Source organism: Chiloscyllium plagiosum, unplaced genomic scaffold, assembly GCF_037043375.1.
Source record: "Chiloscyllium plagiosum isolate Xiang-an unplaced genomic scaffold, Cpla_swu_hap1 HiC_scaffold_39, whole genome shotgun sequence".
Lineage (NCBI taxonomy): Eukaryota > Metazoa > Chordata > Chondrichthyes > Orectolobiformes > Hemiscylliidae > Chiloscyllium > Chiloscyllium plagiosum.
In genome coordinates, this window is record NW_028270177.1 from 42360706 (window position 1) to 42382652 (window position 21947).

General features: G+C 44.6%; 1 protein-coding gene across 2 annotated transcripts in view; it reads left to right on the forward strand.

The window, feature by feature from the left end:
* Window positions 1-21947, forward strand: part of LOC122541109 (mitochondrial adenyl nucleotide antiporter SLC25A23-like) — a 116606-nt gene that overhangs the window by 48824 nt on the left and 45835 nt on the right. The window contains exon 2 of one of the 2 annotated variants that reach the window (XM_043677674.2): window positions 12672-12839. In XM_043677674.2, the coding sequence (XP_043533609.1) occupies window positions 12693-12839 (147 nt within the window). In that variant the 5' untranslated portion in view covers window positions 12672-12692. Of the gene's footprint in view, window positions 1-12530; window positions 12840-21947 lie in introns of those variants that run through there. The other variant, XM_087981172.1, reaches the window with a different exon arrangement.

The window sequence follows — 21947 nt, forward strand, 5'->3', positions numbered from 1 at the left end:
GCTTTGCTGGTTTTGTTTAATAGACATTCACCCCCACTACTTTGCCATTTCCTGCAGCAACATCCAGCCCAGGCCTCCCAGCACCAGTCCCTGACTCTTGTCTCCCCTCCAGAAATGGCCCTCCCCTCCAGCAGCCATTCAAATCCATGAAGATGGAGGTGCCAAGTCCTGATGGTAGCTGCTACTCTTGATAGTGAGAAGACCCAGTGCAAGTTGACTATATTCCAAACATTAGTCAGATGATTAGGTTAGATTAGATTCCCTACAGTATGGAAACAGGCCATTTGGCCCAACAAACCCACACCGACCCTCCAAGAGTAACCCTCCCAGCCCCTCTTCCCTCTGACTAATGGGCAATGTAGAATAGCCAATTCGTCTAACATGCACATCTTTGGACTGTGTGGGAGGAATCTAGAGCACCCAGAGGAAACACACGCAGATGCATGGAGAATGTGTAAACTTCATACAGACAGTTGCCCGTGGTTGGAATTGAAGCTGAGGCCCTGGTGCTGTGAGATAGCAGTGCTAACAACTGTGCCACCGTGCCACCCCACATGCTGGTAAAGACAAAGCAGTATTCTGATGGAGACCTGAAGACCCTTGCAGTCAGTGAACAGGAGCTGCAGGTCATGCACCCGAAGAAGAAATATGTCCCAAAAGCACAGCATTTAGCTGGAGGCTCAACATAAAGTATCTGAAAATGCAACATCACCACCTTGGTGCAGAAACACTCCAGCGAATCATCACCCTCCTTAAGGGGAGACTCAGAGCCTCTACCACAATCCAATGTATCTTCTTGTTGTAGAAGAAATTAATTAAAATTCTCTGCAAAAGAAACTAGCCAGTATGACAACATGGAGGTCGCCAGTTGGTTTATACCCAGTGTTCTGCTCCTTCAGATAGGACTTGGTGCAGTCCTGTCCAGTGGCTTAGGTAAGATGAGACTTTGCCCCACTAGTCCTGCCAGTTCACCAGCCAGGATCCCTCAGCCAGGCTGGGATACAACCCAGACACAGGAAATGAGGAGTACCTCCAATGACCACCCCCACATCAATTCTGCGCAGAGCCAATCATAGTGTAGAAAGAGACCACTCAGCCCTTTGAGTCTGCACCGATCCTCTGAAGGGTATCAGACCCACCCTGCCACGCCATCCCTGTAATCCCATGTGGGGTTTTTACCAGGCTATGCCACCCTACCTCCACATCCCTGGACAGTATGGAGCAATTTAACATGACTAATCCACCTAATCTGCTAACCTCTGGACCATGGGAGGAAACTGGAACACCAGGCAGAAACCCATGCATACACAGGGAGAATGTGCAAAATCCACCCAGTGAGTCATAGAGTGATACAGCACGGAAACAACCCTTCAATCCAACTTGTCCACACTGACCAAATATCCCAATTCGATCTCGTCCCATTTGCTAACATTTGGCCCATATCCCTCTAAACTCTTCCTATTCATACACCCATCCAGGTGCCTTTTAAATGTAATCATACCCATCCCCACCACTTCCTCTGGCAGCTCATTCCATGCACGCACCACCTTCTGCTTGAAAAAGTTACACCTCAGGTCCTTTTTAAATCTTTCCTCTCTCATCTTAAACTTCTTATGGCCACTTATCTTGGAATCTCCCAACTTCGGAAAAAGACCTTGATCCATGCCCCTCATGATTTTATAAACTTCCATGTGGTCTCCCTCAATCTCTGACAATCCAGAGATAAAAAGCCCAGCCTTTTCAGCCTCTCACTTTAGCTCAAAGCTTCCAATTCTGGCAACATCCCTATAAATCTTTTCTGCACCCTCTTAAGTTTCACAACAGCAGCACAATGGCTCAATGGTTAGCACTGCTGCCTCACAGCACCAGACACCAGATTTGATTCCAGCCTCGGGCGACTGTGTGGAGTCTGCACATTCTCCCTGTGTCTGCTTGGGTTTCCTCTGGGTGCTCTGGTTTCCTCCCACAGTCCAAAGATGTGCAGATTAGGTGGATTGGCCAAGCTAAATTGCCATTAGTGTTCAGGGATGTGTAGGTTAGGTGCGTTAGTCAGGAAACTTGTAGGGTAGGGGAATGGGTCTGGTGGGATACTTTTCAGACCAAATGGCCTGTTTCCATACTGTAGGGATTCTATGAATAACATCTTTCCTATAGAAGGGCGACCAGAATTGTATGCGGTATTCTCACCAATGACCTGCACCACTGCAACTTGACATCCCAATTCCTGTACTCAATGTTCTGACCCATGGAGGAAAGCATGCCAAATGCTTTCTTCCTTACTCTTCCACCCAAAACTCCACTTTCAAGGAACTAAGTACCTGCACCCCTAGGTCTTTTTATTCAGCAACACTCCCAGCACCCTACCATTAACTGTGTAAGACCTGATTTGCCTTATGATATCTGGTCGGCGTGGATGAGTTGGACTGAAGGGTCTGTTTCTATGTTATACATCTCTATGATTCCATGACAGTGAAAATGCAATACCTCACAATTATCTAAATTAAACTTCAACTGTTACTCCTCGGCCCATTGGCTGATCTGATCAAGGTCCCATTTTACTCTGAGATAATTTTCTTTGCTGTCCACTATACCTCCTATTTTGGTGGACATCTGCAAACTTACTAACCATACCTCCGATGTTCACATCCAAATCATTTATATAAATGATAAAAAGCACTGGACCTAGCACCGATCCTTGTGGCACTCCACTGATCACAGGCATCCAGTCTGAAAAAGAACCCTCTACCACCACCCTCTGTCTCCTGCCTTCAAGCCAATTTTAGATTAGATTAGATTGCCTACAGTATGGAAACAGGCCATTTGGCCCAAAAGTCCACACCGACCCTCTGAAGAGTAACTCACCCAGACCCATTTCCCTCTGATTAATGCACATAACACTATGGGCAATTTAGCATGGCCAATTCACCTGACCTGCACATCTCTGGATTGTAGGAGAAAACTGGAACACCCGGAGGAAACCCACACAGGCAAGGGGAGAATGTGCAAACTCCATACAGACACTCGCCTGAGGCTGGAATCAAACCTGAGGCACTGATACTGTGAGGCAGCGGTGCTAACCATTGAGTTGTCCCTTTTGTATTCAATTAGTTAGGTCTCCCTGGATCGCATGTGATCTAACCTTACCAACCAGTCTACCATGCAGAAACTTGTGGAATACTTTGCTGAAGTCCATATAGACAACGTCTATTGCTCTGACTTCATCAATCATCTTTGTCACTGCTTCAAAAAACTCAATCAAATTCATGAGACATGATTTCCCACGCACAAAGCCATGTTGATGCTCTCTAATCAATCCTTGCTTTTCCAAATGCTTGTAAACCCTGTCCCTCCTCCAACAATTTACCCACTACTGATATAAGGCTCACCCGTTTATAGTAGGCAAAAGTGAGGACTGCAGATGCTGGAAACCAGAGTCTAGATTAGAGCGGTGCTGGAAAGACACAGCAGGTCAGGCAGCATCTGAGGAGCAGAAAAATCAACATTTCGGGCAAAAGCCCTTCATCAGGATTTAAAGGCCTTTGCTGAGGACTGATCGTCCACAGTGAGGGGGAGGTCTGGGGGGGATGGTGAAAACCCGGCAGAGCTGGGAGCTAGAACCTGGTGTGGGTGATGAAGGGCTTTTGCCCAAAACGTCGATTTTCCTGCTCCTCAAATGCTGCCTGACCTGCAGTGCTTTTCCAGCATCACTCACCAGTTTATAGTTCCCTGACGTTTCCTTGCAGCCTTTCTTAAATAATGGCACCACATTAGCGAACCTCCAGCCTTCTGGCCCCTCTTGTGACTGTTGATGATACAAATATCTCAGCAAGAGCCCAGTAATCTCTTCCCTAGCTTCCCACAAAGTTCTGGGAAACACCTGATCAAGTCCTGGGGATTTATCTACCTTTATACGTTTCAAGGCCTTCCGCACCTCCTCCTCTGTAATATGAGCTCTTTTCAAAACATCACTATTTATTTCCACAAGTTCCTTAGATTCCATGTCCGTCTCCACAGTAAATACAGACATGAAATACACGTTTAGTGTCTCAAACACCTCCTGTGGTTCCACACATAGACGGCATATTCTCTCCTTAATTACTCTTTTGCCCTTAATGTACTTATAATAGAATCTCTTTCGATTCTCCTTAACCCTATTTGCCAAAGCTATCTCATGTCTCCTTTTCACCTCCATGATTTCCCTCTTAAATACACTCCTATTGCCCTTATACTTCTTTAGGGGTTCATTTGATTCCAGCTGTCTATACCCGATATGTGCTTCCTTATTTTTCTTGAACAGAGCCTCAATTTCTCTTGTCGTCCAGCATTCCTTACCAGCCTTACCCTTCACATTAACAGGAACATACGGTCTCTGAAGTCTCATTATCTCATTTTTAAAGACCTCCCACTTTCTAACCATCCCTTTACCTGCAAAATAGCCTCCCCCAATCAACTTTTTAAAGTTCCTGTCTAAAACTGTCAAAATTGGCCTTTCACCTGTTCAGAGCTTTAACTGTTTGATCAAGTCTATCCTTTTCCATAAAAATTTTAAAACTTTTAGACTTATGGTCACTTACCCCAAAGTGCTCCCCCACTGACACTTCAGTCACTTGCCCTGCCTTCTTTCCCTAAAAAAGGTCAAGTATTGCTCCTTCTTTAGCAGGTGCATTCACATATTGAACAAGGAAGATTTCTTGTACATACTTATAAGTTCCTCGCCATCCAAACCCTTAACACTATGACAGCCCCAGTCTACGTTTGGAAAGTTAAAAACCCCTACTTTTACAACCCTATTATTCTTACAGGTATCTGAGATCCCCTTACGTATTTGCTTCTCAATTTTTCAATGACTATTTGGGGGTCCATAATACAATCCCAACAAAATGATCATCACTTTCTTATTTCTCAGTTTTACCCATATAACTTCATTGGACGATCACCCAAGAATATCCACCCCCAATACAGCCGTAATGATATCCCTTACCAAAAATACTACTCCCTCTCCTCTCTTGCCTCCCTTTTCAATCTTTCTGTAGCATCTCTACCCCAGAACATTAAGCTGCCAGTCCTGTCCATCCCGGAGCCATGTTGCTATAATAGCGATGATATCCTAGTCCGATGTTTCCAACCATGCCCTAAGTTCCTTGCTTTACTTGTTAAGTCTCTTGCATCGAAGTAAATGCAGTTTAATTTATCAGACTTACTTTAGTCTCCTGTCTGCTTTAACTATTTAACTTGCTCCCCCTATCTACTGCACCAGCCTCAACTTTTTCTCTTTTCTGTCTTTTTTTTGTTTTTCCCACACTCCCCCAAGAGTTGCAAACCTCCCAAGTAGCAATAGCAAATCACCCTGCAAGGATGATGGTGCCCTTCCGATTCAGGAACCTGTCCCCTTGTACAGGGCATCCCTGAAGGGATCCATAAATGTGAATCCTTGCCCATGCACCAGCTCCTCAGCCACACATTCATCTGCTCTATCGTCCTATAACTATTCTTGCTAGCATGTGGCACCAGTAGCCATCCAGATATTATGACATTTGAGGACTTACTTTTTAACCTCCTGCCTAGTTTCCTACATTCTCTCTGCAGAACTTCATCCCTTTCTCTACCTATGTCATTGCCACAATGATCTCCTGCTGGTCACTCTCCCCTTTTAGAATATTCTTCACCCTCTCTGAGACATCCTTGCCTCAAGGCTGGGATCGAATCCAGGTTCCTGATGCTGTGAGGCAGCAGTGCTTACCACAGTGCCACTGTGCCACCCCAACCTCCTCTGCAAGAGTTTACAGGAAGGACTCCACCGATAGAACACAACTGGCAGGACTGGGGCAGCCCTGATGGTCTCCTCTCTCAAAGCAAAGGGGCACCATCATGGACCCGTTAACTTTAATCAGACATTCCTTGGTGTGTCACAAAGCTGGTCCCTTTTGTCTAAAAGTTGTTCTTTGTTTCAAGGATACTGTGTCCTTGGTCTTTTTCAGAGAAGTAATAAACCACTCTGGTTCTGATTAGTCTGGTTTGGTATGGAGATTAAAGGGTATTGAGAGGCATTTTTGTTTATATGTAAACAAATGAGACTTCAGGCCAAAGTGGTCATGTTTTAGAAGTGACCTATATAATGAAAGGGGAGTGGTCAGCTCTCGAGCTGAGTGGTTCAGTCCAAAACTAGTTAGGAGTTCCACAGTGGACTGTGTGGAAACTCTCTCTCTTTCTTCCCCTTCTAACTTCAACCTGTAAGATCTGTTTCTTTTTTTAAAACTGTGTTTTAGCAGGGTTTGCTTATTGGGACTGTTGTGTATATTCGGAACAGCATAAGTTTGGATAGACTGAGTTCTGTAGGGGTTCTTTATTCTGATTAGATTAGATTAGATTAGATTAGATTACTTACAGTGTGGAAACAGGCCCTTCGGCCCAACAAGTCCACACCGCCCCGCCGAAGCGCAACCCACCCAGACCCCTACATTTACCCCTTACCTAACACTACGGGCAATTTAGCATGGCCAATTCACCTGACCTGCACATCTTTGGACTGTGGGAGGAAACCGGAGCACCCGGAGGAAACCCACGCAGACACGAGGAGAATGTGCAAACTCCACACAGTCAGTCGCCTGAGGCGGGAATTGAACCCGGGTCTCTGGCACTGTGAGGCAGCAGTGCTAACCACTGTGCCACCGTGCCGCCCACCGTGTTCTTTGTGTTTCATTGTGAATAAATTTCTGTCTGTTTTAAAGCCTCATAGTCAATCTAGCTAGCTTACTGTGGGTACTTTTCATCGTACACTTACTAAAACAAATCGCAAAGTTATGGTCTCGGTTGCCTGCTCAAGAATGGTTTGAGTGGTCTGGCCTAGTCCATTACAGGTGGCGTACAAAAGTCAGACACAGGTGACAAACTGTGTCCTGAACCTGAATGCTTGCAGAGTCCTGAGCAGATGCAACCTGACATGCACCTTTCCCTCATTGAAGGACAGGAAGGCACATGACTGGCCTGTCCACTGGGAAAAGTGGATCAAGTCCTGGAGCAGATGGACATTGTCATTGATCCTCTGTTGGGAGCCATTTAGGACTGTGGTCCAGCACAGATCCCAGGTGAGATGACAAACCCTGGCAAAGTTCTTGTAATCCATACTGAGGAGGAAGGCCAGATACCAGTTTTTTAAGAAGTGAAGGTTCCCTTTCTTGAACACCAAGAAATACACCAATACACCAGGAAAGGCTCTCTGGCCGTAAAATATTCTTCCAGTGATCACTCAATTGTTCTCCACAATGTCCCAGAATTCCCTGAAGAACTTCATGGTAAACCCATCCAGCCCTGCAGATTGCCCCTTGAGATTCAGGTAAGAGCCAAGTCAGCTCCTCTAGGTGATGGGAGCATCAAGCATCCTGGCGTTCTTCAGGCTGACCTGCAGTAAGTCCTCCCATAAACTCTGTGAGCATCCTCGCTGGATGGATTCAGAGAGAACAGAAGCATGTAATAGGCTATGGTTTGGGTTCTGATGCTCTCCGGACCTGAGACGATGGCCAGCAATGGAACTGCTGGTGGATCCCGTGCCTTTCTCCCAGTGAGTAAGAAAAGGGTGTGCCTTGGTCCAGATCCCGGAAGACTCAGATTCGCGAACTCATGTATGTAACCCAGGACCTGATAAGCTGCAGTGTGTTCTTCTTCTCTTTGCTCTGCAAGTCTGGGTCCTCGTTGAACAGACTGAGACATGACTCCAGGTCAAGCACCTCCTTCTTCAGTTCCTCAATCCTGGATTTCTGTCTGTTTGTTGACACTCTTTCGAACTGCTGACAGAAGTCGTGGATATGACCATTGCCCACATTCCACCATACCCTCAAGGTGGGAAGCCACCTGCTTCCTTTTCTAGCTGGCCCAAAACTGACAGAACAAATCCTGCAAAAGCTCATCCTCAGCCTGACATAGAATGACGTGGTGGTCCGTGCATGGCATATGTTGCATGCCATTCACCAAAACTCAGACAACATACACCAATGTTATGTACTGATGATTGATTCTTGACACTCTGACTCGAGGCCTCACAAAAGTAAAAGTCATGGAGTCAGGATAGAGATTTCTCCAGTTGTCCAACAGGTTGAAGGACTTGACCTGGTGCCTCAACCTCCTGCTTGACACTAGACCAATCTGAGTGCTGCAACGGTGCAGTTAAAATTTCTCCTGTGAATATCTTACTGGCCTTTGTTGATGGAGGTGCAGTGAGTGGACACTTCTTCAAAGAAGTGCATTTGCCTTGCTCTGACCAGAGGAGCATACACATTTACAAAATGAAATATCACACCTCCTTTTTGGACCATCTGATGAGCAAACGACCTGGCATTGGCCCCTTGACCCTCAAGATCTCCAGCTGAAAATCTGGTGCCAACAAGCTAGTAACCCCACCAGAATTGGAGACAAGGTGACTCATGTAGAGCACGCCTTGCTACTACAGGACCCAAGTGGTTTCATCTCTTGTGGTGGTACGGGTTTTCTGCAGGAAGCACATTGCATACAGGAACCTGAGTAGTAGCTTCCTGTTGCCATCGATGTTGAGGTTGGCTATTATTGCCTTCATGCCAAAGGCACAATGCTCACATGAACAACGCCCTCAGTGCATGGAGCACACAAAACCCTTGTCTCCTTCTGGAGCCCACCTGGGGAATGTGCTGTTCCGGTATTCCAGTGCATTCCAGGTGGTATTCTGAACTAGAGTTGCAAAATGTGGTGCTGGAAAAACACAGCAGGCCAGGCAGCATCCGAGGAGCAGGAGAATCGACGTTTCAGGCATAAGCCCTTCTTCAGCCCTTATGTCCGAAACGTCGATTCTCCTGCTCCTCGGATGCTACCTGGCCTGCTGTGTTTTTCCAGCACCACATTTTGCAACTCTGGTACTCCAGCATCTGCAGTCCTCACTTTCTCCTAGGTGTTCTGAACTACCAGGGTAGACCAAAGACCAGTTTGAAATGATTACTTCAGTCCAAGACCAATTGGACTGAAGTTCAAGAAGCTCCCTCAGAAACTCTTGGACGTCCTCAGTGTTGAATGACTAGAAGCTGAGTTAGGGATGGGGGGGGCATTGGAATTTTGGGGGATATAAATTTTGCATTGTCACCAAAGCCAATGGGTGAGCCCTCACCCTCCACTGGGTGGTCATCCTCAGTGTTGACCCCTGTCCCACTGAGAGAGTAGGGATTGGTTCAGTACCACTAGTTGGTGATGTTCCTCGGATTTCCGACAGGCTGTTTCAAGATGGCCTTCACTGGGATGAGGTGGGGGCAGGAGTTATTGGGTGGCAGGGTCTTGGAGTTTTGCACTCCTCCCAGTAATGGGTCATCACCTCCCGGGGAAAAGGTTCTCCACTCCTGGACTGAGGTGCTCAGTATGAAGATCTGGGGAGGAAGCTGAAAGATCTTACCTATCCTGGCCGTTACCCTATGATCCAACAATATTAGAATGGCCAAAGTGGATTCTGAGAGACAGAATTTAAGATTATTTGAAAAACATGGTTTGATTACAGATAGTCAGCATCGCTTTGTGAGGGGCAGGTCATGCCTCACAAACCTTATTGAATTCTTTGAGGCTGTGACAAACGCATTAATGAAGGTAGAACAATGGATGTGGTGTATATGGATTTTAGCAAGGTGTTTGATAAGGTTCCCCATTCAGAAAGTAAGGAAACATGGGATACAGGGAAATTTTGCTATATGCATACAGAATTGACTGGCCTATAGAAGACAGAGGGTGGTAATAGATGAAAAGTATTCAGCCAGGAGCTTGGTGACCAGTGGTGTTCCACAGGGATCTGTTCTGGGACCTCTGCTGTTTGTGATTTGGATGAGGAAGTGGAGGGGTGTGTTAGTAAATTTGTCAATCCCACAAAGGTTGCTGCAGTTGTGGGTAATGTGGAGGGCTGTTGTAGGTTGTAACGGGACGTTGACAGGATGCAGAACCGGGCTGAGAGGTGGCAAATTGAGTTCAAACTGGAAAAATGAGAAGTGATTCATTTTGGAAGGTTGAATTTGAATGTAGATTACAGGGAGAAAGTGAGGACTGCAGATGCTGGCGATCAGAGCTGAAAATGTGTTGCTGGAAAAGTGCAGCAGGTCAGGCAGCATCCAAGGGGCAAGAGAATCAACGTTTCGGGCATGAGCCCTTCTTCAGGGCTCATTCCTGAAGAAGGGCTCATGCCCAAAACGTCGATTCTCCTGTTCCTTGGATGCTGCCTGACCTGCTGTGCTTTTCCAGCAACACATTTTCAGCTGTAGATTACGGGGTTAAAGGCAGGATTCTTGTCAGTGTGGAAGAACAGAGGGATCTTGGGGTCCACATCCATATATCCCTCAAAGTTGCCACCCAAGTTGATAGGGTTGTAAGAAGGCATATGGTGTGTTGGCTTTCATGAGCAGGGTGATTGAGTTTAAAAACCACGATGTTATGCTGCAGCTTTAGAAAGCCCTGTTAGACCACACATGGAATATTGTGTTCGGTTTAGGTTGCCTCATTATAGGAACGATGTGGAAGCTTTAGAGAGAGTGCAGAGGAAATTAACCAGGATGCTGCCTGGACCAGAAAGCATGTCTTATGAATAAAGGTTGACTGAGCTAAGGCTTTTCTCATTGGAGTGAAGAAGGATGAGAGGTGACTTGATGGATATGTACAAGATGATGAGAGGCATAGATAGAGTGGTTAGCCAGAGACTTTTTTCCAGGGCAGAAATGGCTATCACAAGGGGGCATAATTTTAAGGTGATTGGTAGAAGGTTTAGGGGAGATATCAGAGGTAGGTTTTTTACACAGACAGTGGTAGGTGTGTGGAATGCACTGCCAGTGGTGGTGGTTAAGTCAGATAGATTAGGGACATTTAAACAATTCTCAGAGAGGCACATGGATGATAGTAAAATGTAGGGTATGTAGGTTAGTCTGACCATAGAGTAGGACAAAAGGCCAGCACAGCATCGAGGGCCAAAGGACCTGTACTGTGTTGTACTGTCCTATAAAAACCGTTCTATAAAAGCTGCAACTCTTGACGTATATGGTCTGAATAACTCTACCAACTGTCCAAGGACTTGTAGCATGGACTCAAGGGAGTCACAATAACTGAATCCGCAGTTAACAAAATCCTCCCCTTCAAGGAATAATACCTCTTTCAGGTGGTGGTGGCCTCTCCTCTCCAATCAACCCCTCTCTTCTAACCTCTTCCTCCTCCTTACCCAAGTCTTTACACAAAAATGAAAGACTGAGGGAATGATGGGCTCAGGGAAGACCATGGTGACTCATTCTGAGTGCACCTGTGCCAGGGTGGTGTGGCCCTATTGCTGGAATCTTATAGTCACAGGGTTGGGTAATGGGGAACTATGCAGTAGTGACACAGCTCAAGGTGTAAATCTTGTGGGGGCGCAGTAGGCCTGGAGCTGCCTGGGAGCATGCCCTGTGTCCTTTGCCTTCAGGGGTTTAGCTTTACGCTCTGTCTTCCTTCTGTAAGGATGCTTTCACCTCCCACCTCACTGACAGCAATGGTGGCACCAGCTATTAGTGAACACCCCTGCTGTGGGGTTCAGGGTAGTGTGTCATTTTAGTGGGTGGAGGTGCATCAGTGCCAGTCTTGGCCCCCAGAGTGGAATTGACTACCTTGGAGTTGGTGCATTGGGACACATATACATGCTGTGATGACAACAGAAGCCGTTTGTTTTAGTGCACCTCAATTGCTATTTTTGAGTGAATGTGGCTCTTTACTTTTGTGGCTGTTGATCAGCAGCTTAAAAGATGATGGGGCAATGGGATCTGAGGAAATGTGGAAGCGTCCTACCACTCGTGATTGTGGTGTTATTATCATGGACACCAGATTTATAACACTCCCATTTATAACAATAAGTAGTAAACAAGGAAAAGAAAAAGGAATGACTTTTGAGAAGAAAAGACTTGATAGAACAGGAGAAGAGGTGAGGACCAGACATCCAGAACTAATGGGAGTGATGTTACACTGAGCTGGGTGTGTGCTTCTTCTTTGTTGATTGTGGTATTGATAGCAGTAATAACAGACCTTTAAGGATCATGTCATGTTATTTTGCTTGAACAAGCAGTAAATTAAAGTTTGTGTTGCAGGTGATTTGGAGCTGAATTGGTGTGCAGGTGCAGATCCATTTGGAAACAAGTTAATTGGTCTGTAGACTAATGACAGTTATCAATGGCAGAGACCTTTTGCCTGCCGACAAATGTGTGATTGGTTCTCAGGTAACAGAACACGTCCCAATGTCTTGTCTTCCCCAGATGATGTGTTCTCCTTCAGCTCCTTGCCCGATCTCTCTCAACCCATAGCTCAATCACATCACTATCCCTGGTCCATTCAACCTCTACCTTATTCATTGCCACTCCATTAGTGCATGTCTGTGTTATTCACATGGAATAGCGCACATGCTCCATGGTGTCAACAAACACAGCCACTGACCAATGCACTGACATGCAAATTCAATGGATGGACCTCTATTGACAGTGCAAAGGAATCGTTGTCTGAGAGGTTCTTCTCTTAATGTGCTCACTAGCCACACTTGTTGGTCAGTTATTCAGCTGGTGTACTTTACACACTGAACTTAAATATCAACACTTGCCTCTGGGGAGAAAGAATGGAGAAACATTTCTAGAGGATTCAAAGGCATTTTTTAACCTCACCTTTTCTGCTTACAGAATCATTACCTTGACTCAGGCATGTACGGAGGGTTCTTATTCCCAGAACCCCTAAATTCTGAGCCGTATGTGGCAACCTGGTGGAAGCAGTTGCTAGCAGGAGCGATGGCAGGAGCAGTGTCCCGTACCTCAACTGCCCCACTTGACCGACTCAAAATCTACATTCAGGTAAAATGTGGGTATAGGTGGCAAAGAGGAAATTAAAATAATTGACCGAGCTGTGAGATGTTGAGGGGTCAGCGTGTTCTAATATAAGAATTATAAAAGGGTAAAATGCCAGTGCATTCAATAAGTAGGAAAGTGTGAAGAATATTTTGTTTTTGTGAGGGGGATTGAATGCAAAAGAGGAAGTTCATGCTTCAGTTAAACAAGGTACAGGTTAGACCATATCTGGAATACTTGTGTACCGTATTGACTTGGAGGTGCTGGTGTTGGACTAGGGTGGACAAAGTTAAAAATCCAACAACATCAGGTTATAGTCCAACCAGTTTATTTGAAACACTAGCATCTGAAAGCTAGGACTTCCAAATAAATCTGTTGGACTATAACCTGGTGTAGTGTGATTTTTAACTGTGTACAGTATTGGTCTTTTTACTTAAGCAAGGATGTAAATGCATTGAAAAGAGGTCAAAGAAGGTCTACCAGACAAATATCTGGAATAAACCAGTGGAGAGGATAGTTCCTCTTCATAGAATCACAGAATTGTTATGGCACCAAAGAAGTCCATTTGGCCCCTCGTGTCTGCACTAGTTCTATTACCTAGTGCCAATCTCCTGCCTTTTCCCCACATCCCTGTATACCATTTCTATCCAAATAATCATCCAATGTTCTCTTGAATGTCTTAAAATAATTGAATTTCCATCATTGTGGGACTTGAACCCAGATTCCAGAATACTACTTGAGTCTCCGGATTGCAAGTCCACAATTATCCCCACACTAACTCTGATGGGAGAATCTTGGACTCGAGGTTACGGTTTCAAAATTAGGGTTATTCATTTAAAACAGGGATGAAGCAAAACATTTTTTTCATGAAAAGAAGGCAACGGTTTTCCTCAAAAGGCAACGGAAGCAGAAACTTTTAAGCCAGATGTCAAGAGATTCTTGGAAAGCAAGGTGGTGAAAAGAAATCTAGGGTAGACGGAATTGTGGGGTTGGAGTTACAATCAAATCAATCATGATGCTCTTAAATGAGACAGCAGACACAAGAGATCAAATGACCACTCCTGCCTCCTGTTTAAGGAGCATAAATTATAATACAGAGACCATTCAGCCCATTGTTCTTGTTTTAGAAATATTGTGAAAATTTCTGTTCTTATTCTGTCATCCAACTCTTTGTCTGGATCTTTCGATATTATCACTTTTCAAATATATTGACTTCCCTTCTTTTGGGTAGTGATCTCAACCCAGCTATAAGAATGATGCGAAGGAGCTGGTGTTGGACTGGGGTAGACAAAGTTAAAAATCACAGAACACCAGGCTATAGTCCAATAGGCTGATCTGGAAGCACTAGCTTTCAGAGCACTGATTCTTCATCAGGTAGCTGTGGAGCAGGACAATAAGACACAGAATTTTTAACAAAAGATCACAGTGTCATGCAGCTGAAATAATATATTGAACAAAAGACTGAACAGCAATCAATGTTTGTTCAATATATCATTTCAAAAGAGAAAGCATTTAAGTGGTGAATGACAATGGGAAACCAGAGGATTGGGAAGTTTGCAAAGACAACAGAGGGCAAAAAAAAAGAAATAAGGAGGGAGAAGATTAAGTATGAGGGTAAGCTAGCCAGGAATGTAAAGGAAGACTGTAAGAGTTTCTTTAGATATATAAAGGGAAAAAAAAGTGGCAAAAGTGGACACTGGGCTGCTGAAAAATGACGCTGGAGAGATAGTAGTGGGATACAATGAAATGGCTGAGGAACTGAATAAACAACAAAGAACAAGGAAAATTTACAGTCAAGGAACAGACCCTTCGGCCCTCCAAGCCTGAGCCAATCCAAATCATGTGTATATATGGTGGGGGCTGAAAATGTGTTGCTGGAAAAGCGCAGCAGGTCAGGCAGCATCTAAGGAGCAGGAGAATCGACGTTTCGGGCTTGAGCCCTTCTTCAGGAATGAGGAAAGTGTGTCCAGCAGGCTAAGATAAAAGGTAGGGAGGAGGGACTTGGGAAAGGGGCGTTGGAAATGGGATAGGTGGAAGGAGGTCAAGGTAAGGGTGATAGGCCGGAGTGGGGGTGGGGGGGGGGAGAGGTCAGGAAGAAGATTGTAGGTTAGGAAGGTGGTGCTGCGGATATGGAAGGATCCCTTGGGGTCTTGGAGGGAAGTAAGGGGGGAGGTGTGGGCGCAAGTTTTGCATTTCTTGCGGTTGCAGGGGAAGGTGCCGGGAGTGGAGGTTGGGTTGGTGGGGGTTGTGGACCTGACGAGGGAGTCACGGAGGGAGTGGTCTTTTCGGAATGCTGATAGGGGAGGGGAGAGAAATATATCCCTGGTGGTGGGGTCCGTTTGGAGGTGGTGGAAATGACGACAGATGATACGAAGTATATGGAGGTTGATGGGGTGGTAGGTGAGGACCAGTGGGGTTCTGTCCTGGTGGTGATTGGAGGGGCAGGGTTCAAGGGCGGAGGAGCGGGAAGTGGAGGAGATGCGGTGGAGGGTATCGTCGATCACGTCTGGGGGGAATTTGCGGTCTTTGAAGAAGGAGGCCATCTGGGTTTATCGGTATTGGAACTGGTCCTCCTGGGAGCAGATGCAATGGAGACGAAGGAATTAGGAATATGGGATGGCGTTTTTACAGGGGGCAGGGTGGGAGGAGGTGTAGTCTAGGTAGCTGTGGGAGTCGGTCGGTTTATAGTAAATGTATGGTGTATGTATGGTGTATGTATTTTTATAGTAAGTGTATTCCTATGTATGGTGGGGGACTCTTGACAAAGTCGCTTGAAGATATACGATTTCCCTTTGAATGAAAAAGCGAACCAAAATTCTCTATCTTTGTGCACCGGTCCACTAAAGAAGGCATTTGCTATATCCACAACAGAGAACCATTTACTATCCGGTGGAATTTGAGCCAATATAGTATAGGGGTTGGGAACATTTGGGGCACGTGGAACAACAGCGTTGTTGACTGCCTGCAGGTCTTGAACAAATCTCCATTCCTCTGGTTCACCTGGAATATTTGCCTTTTTGACCGGAAAAATTGGGATTCTCACCGATGGGTTTTCACAGGGGATTATCATTCCAGCCTTTAGGAGAGATTCAAAGACTGCTACAGCCTCGGGTTTTAAGGGGTATTGTGCTTTGCAAGGGCGATACTCAGACTTTGGGGTTATTCTTATGGGTTCACAGCCTCGTATTGCCCACAACTCAGTAGGGACCTTTCTCAATCTTGGGTTCGAGACTTCTACCTTAGGAAAACGCCAGGCTACCCTCCTCGGCTCTTCAGGGCTAGCGGGGGTTACCTGGACTGCCCTATCTGCCTGAGTTAGCCAATTTAGTTTCTTCCCATATGTCTGTGTATCTTCATTGAACCAGATACCCATCGTCCCGTAAGACCCAATCTTTCATTTTTTTGTGCCTTTAGTATCCATGGTCCCAAATCCTGCCACCTTCTGGACACCTTCGCCAATGACACGTGAGGAGCGGAGCCTTCCACATGAAAAAGACAGGGTTTACTTGCTGTCACAGATACTTTACATAAGTTCACACTGTCTGTGCATCTGTGATCACTCCAATAAAATTCGCACAATAACAACTGATCTGGTTAAAACAATCTCCTAAACCAGTCCGTCTCATATGATTTGGCAGGGCCATAGCGGTGTATGTGTGCTGTGCAGTGCAGCATATCTCCAGCAAGAAAATCAGTGTTATTAGGATTAACATGGTTACTTGCTTCCAGGGCAAGTGAATTGCTCACTGAACTTATCACTCTATGGCTTAATCACCACTTATAGACATACATCAGGGGTCGTGGGTCATATTTTACAGCCTGCACTGGTATTTCGTATTACCTGCAAGCCCATCGGGTAAATCCAACCGAGTCTCACTATGAGATCCCGAGCCATCAGATTTAAAGGACAGAATTCCGATAACAGAAATGAGAATTGGAATGTTTCCCCATTACTGGTTTTGCACAACAGGGGTGCAGTAAATCTCGTATCACAATTCTTGATACACCAATGAGTTCAGGAACCTTCCGCTTATCTTTATTTGCGTCGACTTTCTGAGCTGCTTGATTTAAGGACTGAATATGTTGCCCCTGTATCTACCAAAAAGGGGCAACATATTCAGTCCTATGTTATATGTCATATGTGGTGTACCTTCCACATATAACATAGAAGTCGGCATTGATTTATACGCGTCATCGTTATACTGAACATATGGTCCACGCTCCGCAATCTCAGTGCTCAATATGGAGGTGGGACATGTTTCAGTGCCTGTAAGGTTAGTAGAAGAGAGTAGAAGAGAGTAAGCGAGTCTTCATTGCCAAACATAAAGGAAAAAGGCTTACCTGTCCCTTGTGGGCTGCCCACCTCTACCTTAGCCTTCCCCTGTCAGTCACCCTGCTGTCCAGCCTCCAGGGCTGACTGAGGCTGTCTGCATGGGCACTCCTTGCCCAGTGGTCCATTGCTCCGCAAACAATGCACCTGCTTTGATGACGCCACTCCTTGAGTATTGTTTGCAGTTTTGGTCTCCTAGTCTGGGGAAGGACATTCTAGTTATTGAGGGAGCCCAGTGGAGGTTCACCAGACTGATTCCCAGGATGGCAGGACTGATGTATGAAGACAGACTGGATTGACTGGGCTTATACTCACTGGAGTTTAGAGGAATGAGGGTGGTTCATGTAGAAACTGGATGAGACTGGACAGGCTAGATGTTGGGGAAGTGCAGAAATTGAGGTCATAGTCTAAGAATAAGGGGTAAACCATTCAGGACTGAGATGAGGAAGAACTTCTTCATTCATTGTGAACCTGTGGAACTGTCTCCCACAGGAAGATGTTGGGGCCAGTTCATTAGATATGTTCAAGAGGAAGCTGGATGTGCCCTTGCTGCTAAAGTGTTCAAGAGAGAGAGAGAGAAAGTGGGAATGGGATACTGAAATTGCATGATCAGCCATGATCATACTGAATGGTGGTGCAGGCTCAAAGGGCTGAATAGCCTACTCCTGCACCTATTTTCTATGTTTCTATATTTCTATCTCTGATTGGGCAGTTAAGAGTCAAACAGATTGATGTGAATCTGGAATCAAGTATAGCCAGAGCAGGTAAGGGTGGCAGTTTGCTTCCCTAAAGGGAATTACTGAACCAGATAGGCCTTTCCAACAATGATAACATGGTCATCAATAGACCCTTAATTCCAGATTTTTATTGAATTCAAATAGCACCTTCTGCTATGGTAGGATTCAAACCTAAATTGCTAAAACATTAATTGAGTCTCTGAATTAATAGTTGAGATTTAATATCACTAAGCCATATCATTCCCCCCATAGTCACCATTAGTCTATTTTTTAATGCCAGATATTTTTACTATAGTAAACTTTCACCATCTGTCAAGATAGAATTTGAACCTGTGTCTGCAGAATATTAATATGGGGCTCTGGATTACTAAGCCAATCACATTACCACTTGCCCTGAAATGCTGCTGAATTTAAAAGTGATAAGGAGAACGTATTAGACTGATTATTATTAAAGTTGATAAGTGCAGGATCTGCAGGTGAATTCACTATGGAGCATTTATGAGCACTGCTAGGTGTATTTAGGCCCCCTAACAGAAATAGAAGAATAGATGTGTAGGCAAATTTCAGAGATGTGTACAAGTGATAGCGTTGTGATAGTATGGGATTTCAGCTTCCCCAACATTAACTGGGGTAGTCATTGTTTGAAATCTTTGGAGGGAGCAGAATTATTACAACACATTCAGGCAGCCTTTTAAGACTCAAAATTGCTATGGGAAAGGACAGGATGGGCCTGAAATCAAGTTCTCAACTGGGAAGTATGATCAGATGTGATTTGGCGAGAGTGGACTGGGAGCAGATCATTTCAGGAAAACGTATCTCAGACCAGTGGAAGGCATTCAAGAAGACAACATGGAGAGTACAGGGCCCAACATGAAGAAAAGGAGGAGGACCAATAAATCCCATGAACCTTGGATACCCAGGGATACCACGCCATTGGATTAAGAGAAAAAGGGAGGCTTATGGCAGATAACAAGGACTGAAACAGCAGAAGACTTAAAGAAGTATAAATTGTGCAAGAGGGACTTAAAAAGGTTAGGAGAGATGAAAGGGGATATAAAAGAATACTGGCAGGTACAATAAAGGAAAATCTTAAGTTGTTTTATAGGTACATTAGGGTAAAAAGATAATAAGGGAAACAACAGAACCCATTAATGATCACAATGGCAATATGTACGTGGAGCCAAAGGATGTTGGTACGTTCTAAATTAATACTTTGAGTCGATGTTCACTATTAAGAGGGAATATGATAGAAATGAAGGACAAAGTCTGTGATGCAATTAAGGAAATTTGCATAGATAGAGAAAAGGTTCTGAGTGGTGTGACTGCTTAAAAGTAGATAAATCTCTAGCACCAGATGAAATGTATCTCAGGTTTTTGACTGAGGCAAGGGAGGAAATAGCAAGGGCATTGGCAAAACTTTTCAATTCTTCTCTGGCCACAGGAGAGGTGCCAGAGGACTGCAGGACAGCCAATGCGTTACTCTTGGAGTAGAATGACCAAATGATTCACTCGACACCCAGGAATCATAAAATCCCTACAGTGTGGAAGCAGGCCACTTGGTCCATCAAGTCCACACTGACCCTCTGAAGATCAGCCCACCCATACCCAGCTCCCCCCTACCCTATCCCTATAATCCAGCATTTCCCATGGCTAACCCACCTAGCCTGCTCATCCCTAGACACTATGGGCTATTTAGCATGGCCAATCCACCAAACCGCACATTGTTATACTGTGGGAGAAAACTGGTGCACCCGGAGGAAATGCACTCAGATATAGGGAGAAAGTGCGGACTCCACACAGACAGTGGAATCAAACCCAGGGCCCTGATGCTGTGAGGTGGCAGTGCTAACCACTGAGCTAATGTGTTGCCTCATCATAGTTCATTTCCAGTATCAAAGAGTTTATTCAAATTGCCCTCTGAAAATCCAGAGAACTCTTTCCCAAATAAAGGAAAGACACACATTTACTTCATCCTGCCTTTAACATTCTCAAACCAATCATATTATTAATTAGTTTAATTGGAAATACATTTAATTAATCATATGACTGCGTGGCTAGAGATGAACCTCTGATCCTCCATGATCTTCATGATATTTACCAGACTCTCTTATCTCCCTTCTTCAGGCTTTTCACATTAGACTACAGAAACTACATTAGTAGTTTCTTTCTCAGCCGGTTTGCTAGGCACCCCTATCTTTATCCTTGGGTGTCTTACAATGTATACATTCAACCCACATTCCAATGTCTCCTGGTTTCTTTACTTGTGATTCAATTCTCCCTGTAATGATATGGGGGCTGATTTTACTGTCTGAAACTGGTTTGCTTTCATGACTTTTTGAAAATATTTTCCTCTATTGCTTTTAGTGATTTTTTTTGTATAGGTGAATCTATAACTACTATGATTTTTGGCAGATTTTAACTAAAACCTACTAGTAGTATTATAACAGATTGATTAATAATTAAAGAGAGATTTGTTAATTAAATGTAGTGTGAAATGTTCTTATCTATTGCAATTGCAAATGCATATCACAGTTCTGCTATCATGGATCCATGGACCCACTATTGTTTAAACTTCTGCAGGCTTCATTAAGTAAATATTTTCCAATCTTCCCAAGACTACTGTCAGTCATGTTTTTATTGCTTTTGCCATGGGCAATCATCAGCTATTTTATGCTGCTCAGACATGGGCAGAGTTGATAAAGTGTGGGGCTGGAAAAAGCACAGCAAGTCAAGCAGCATCAGAGGACTAGGAGAGTCAATGTTTCAGGTTGGAACCTTTCATCCAGACAGCTCTAACAGTACCATTACTCAAGAAAGGAACAAGGTATAAATCAGGAATCTAAAGGCCAGTCGATTTAAACTTGGTGTTGGGGAAACTATTGGAAGCAATTCTGAGGGACAGAATTGAAGAGGCAGGGATTAATCAAGAACAGTCAGCATAATTTTGTTTAGGGGAGGTTATATCTGACCAACATGATTGAATTTTTCAAAGAGCTGACCAGGTGTGTAGATGAGGGCAATGCTTTTGATGTAATTCTCTGCAGTTCAGCAAGGTTTTTGAAAAGATTCCACATGGGTGACTGATAGTAAAGGAAACAGCCCATGGGATCCAAAGAAATTGGGCAAATTGGATCCAGAATTGGCTGAATAGCAGGAAGCTGAAAATGTGTTGCTGAAAAAGCGCAGCAGGTCAGGCAGCATCCAGGGAACAGGAGAATCGACGTTTCGGGCATAAGCCCTTCTTCAGGAAGCCAGGAGTAATGGTTGAGGGGTATTTTTCTGACTGGAAATCTGATACAATGAGGTCTCAGTTGAGGCCCTTGCTGTTGTGGTTTACATAATTGATTTAGATGTATGTAGGAGGCTTGATCACTAATTGGCAGATGATAAAAAAATTGGTGGTGTTGTAAATAGTGAGGAGGATTGCTTTCGACTACAAGAGGATATAGAGAGAGACTGGTCAGAGGGCCTGATCAGTGGCAAATAGAATTCAATCTGGAAAAATGTGAGGTGAGCAGGACAAACAAGGCAAGGGGATCAGAGGAACTTTGGTGTGTATGTATACCATTCTCTTAAGTGATTAGAACAAGTGTACAAATTGGTACATGCCTTTAATTTCAAGACATAAAATTTAAGAGCTTCAAGAGGAGATAGTGCTAAAACTGTATAAACTGATGGTTAGGCCACAGCTAGACTATTATGTGCAGTTCCATAATCCACATTATAGAATCATAAAATCATAGAATGCCTACAGTGTGGGATCAAGCCATTCAGCCCATTGAGCCACACCAATCCTCCAAAGAGCATCCCACCCAGACACACCCCGCAAGCTCCCGTCCCACCAACCCTGTCTCTGTAACTCTACATTTTCCATCACCTAGCCTACACAACTATGGATGCACTAGACAATTTATCATCGCCAATCCACCTGACCTGCAGATCTTTGGACTGAAGTGATGTGATAGCACTATACCAGATACAAAGGAGATTTACCAGGATGTGCCTGGGCTGGAGAGCTTCAGTTTTGATGAGAAATTGGGATAAAAC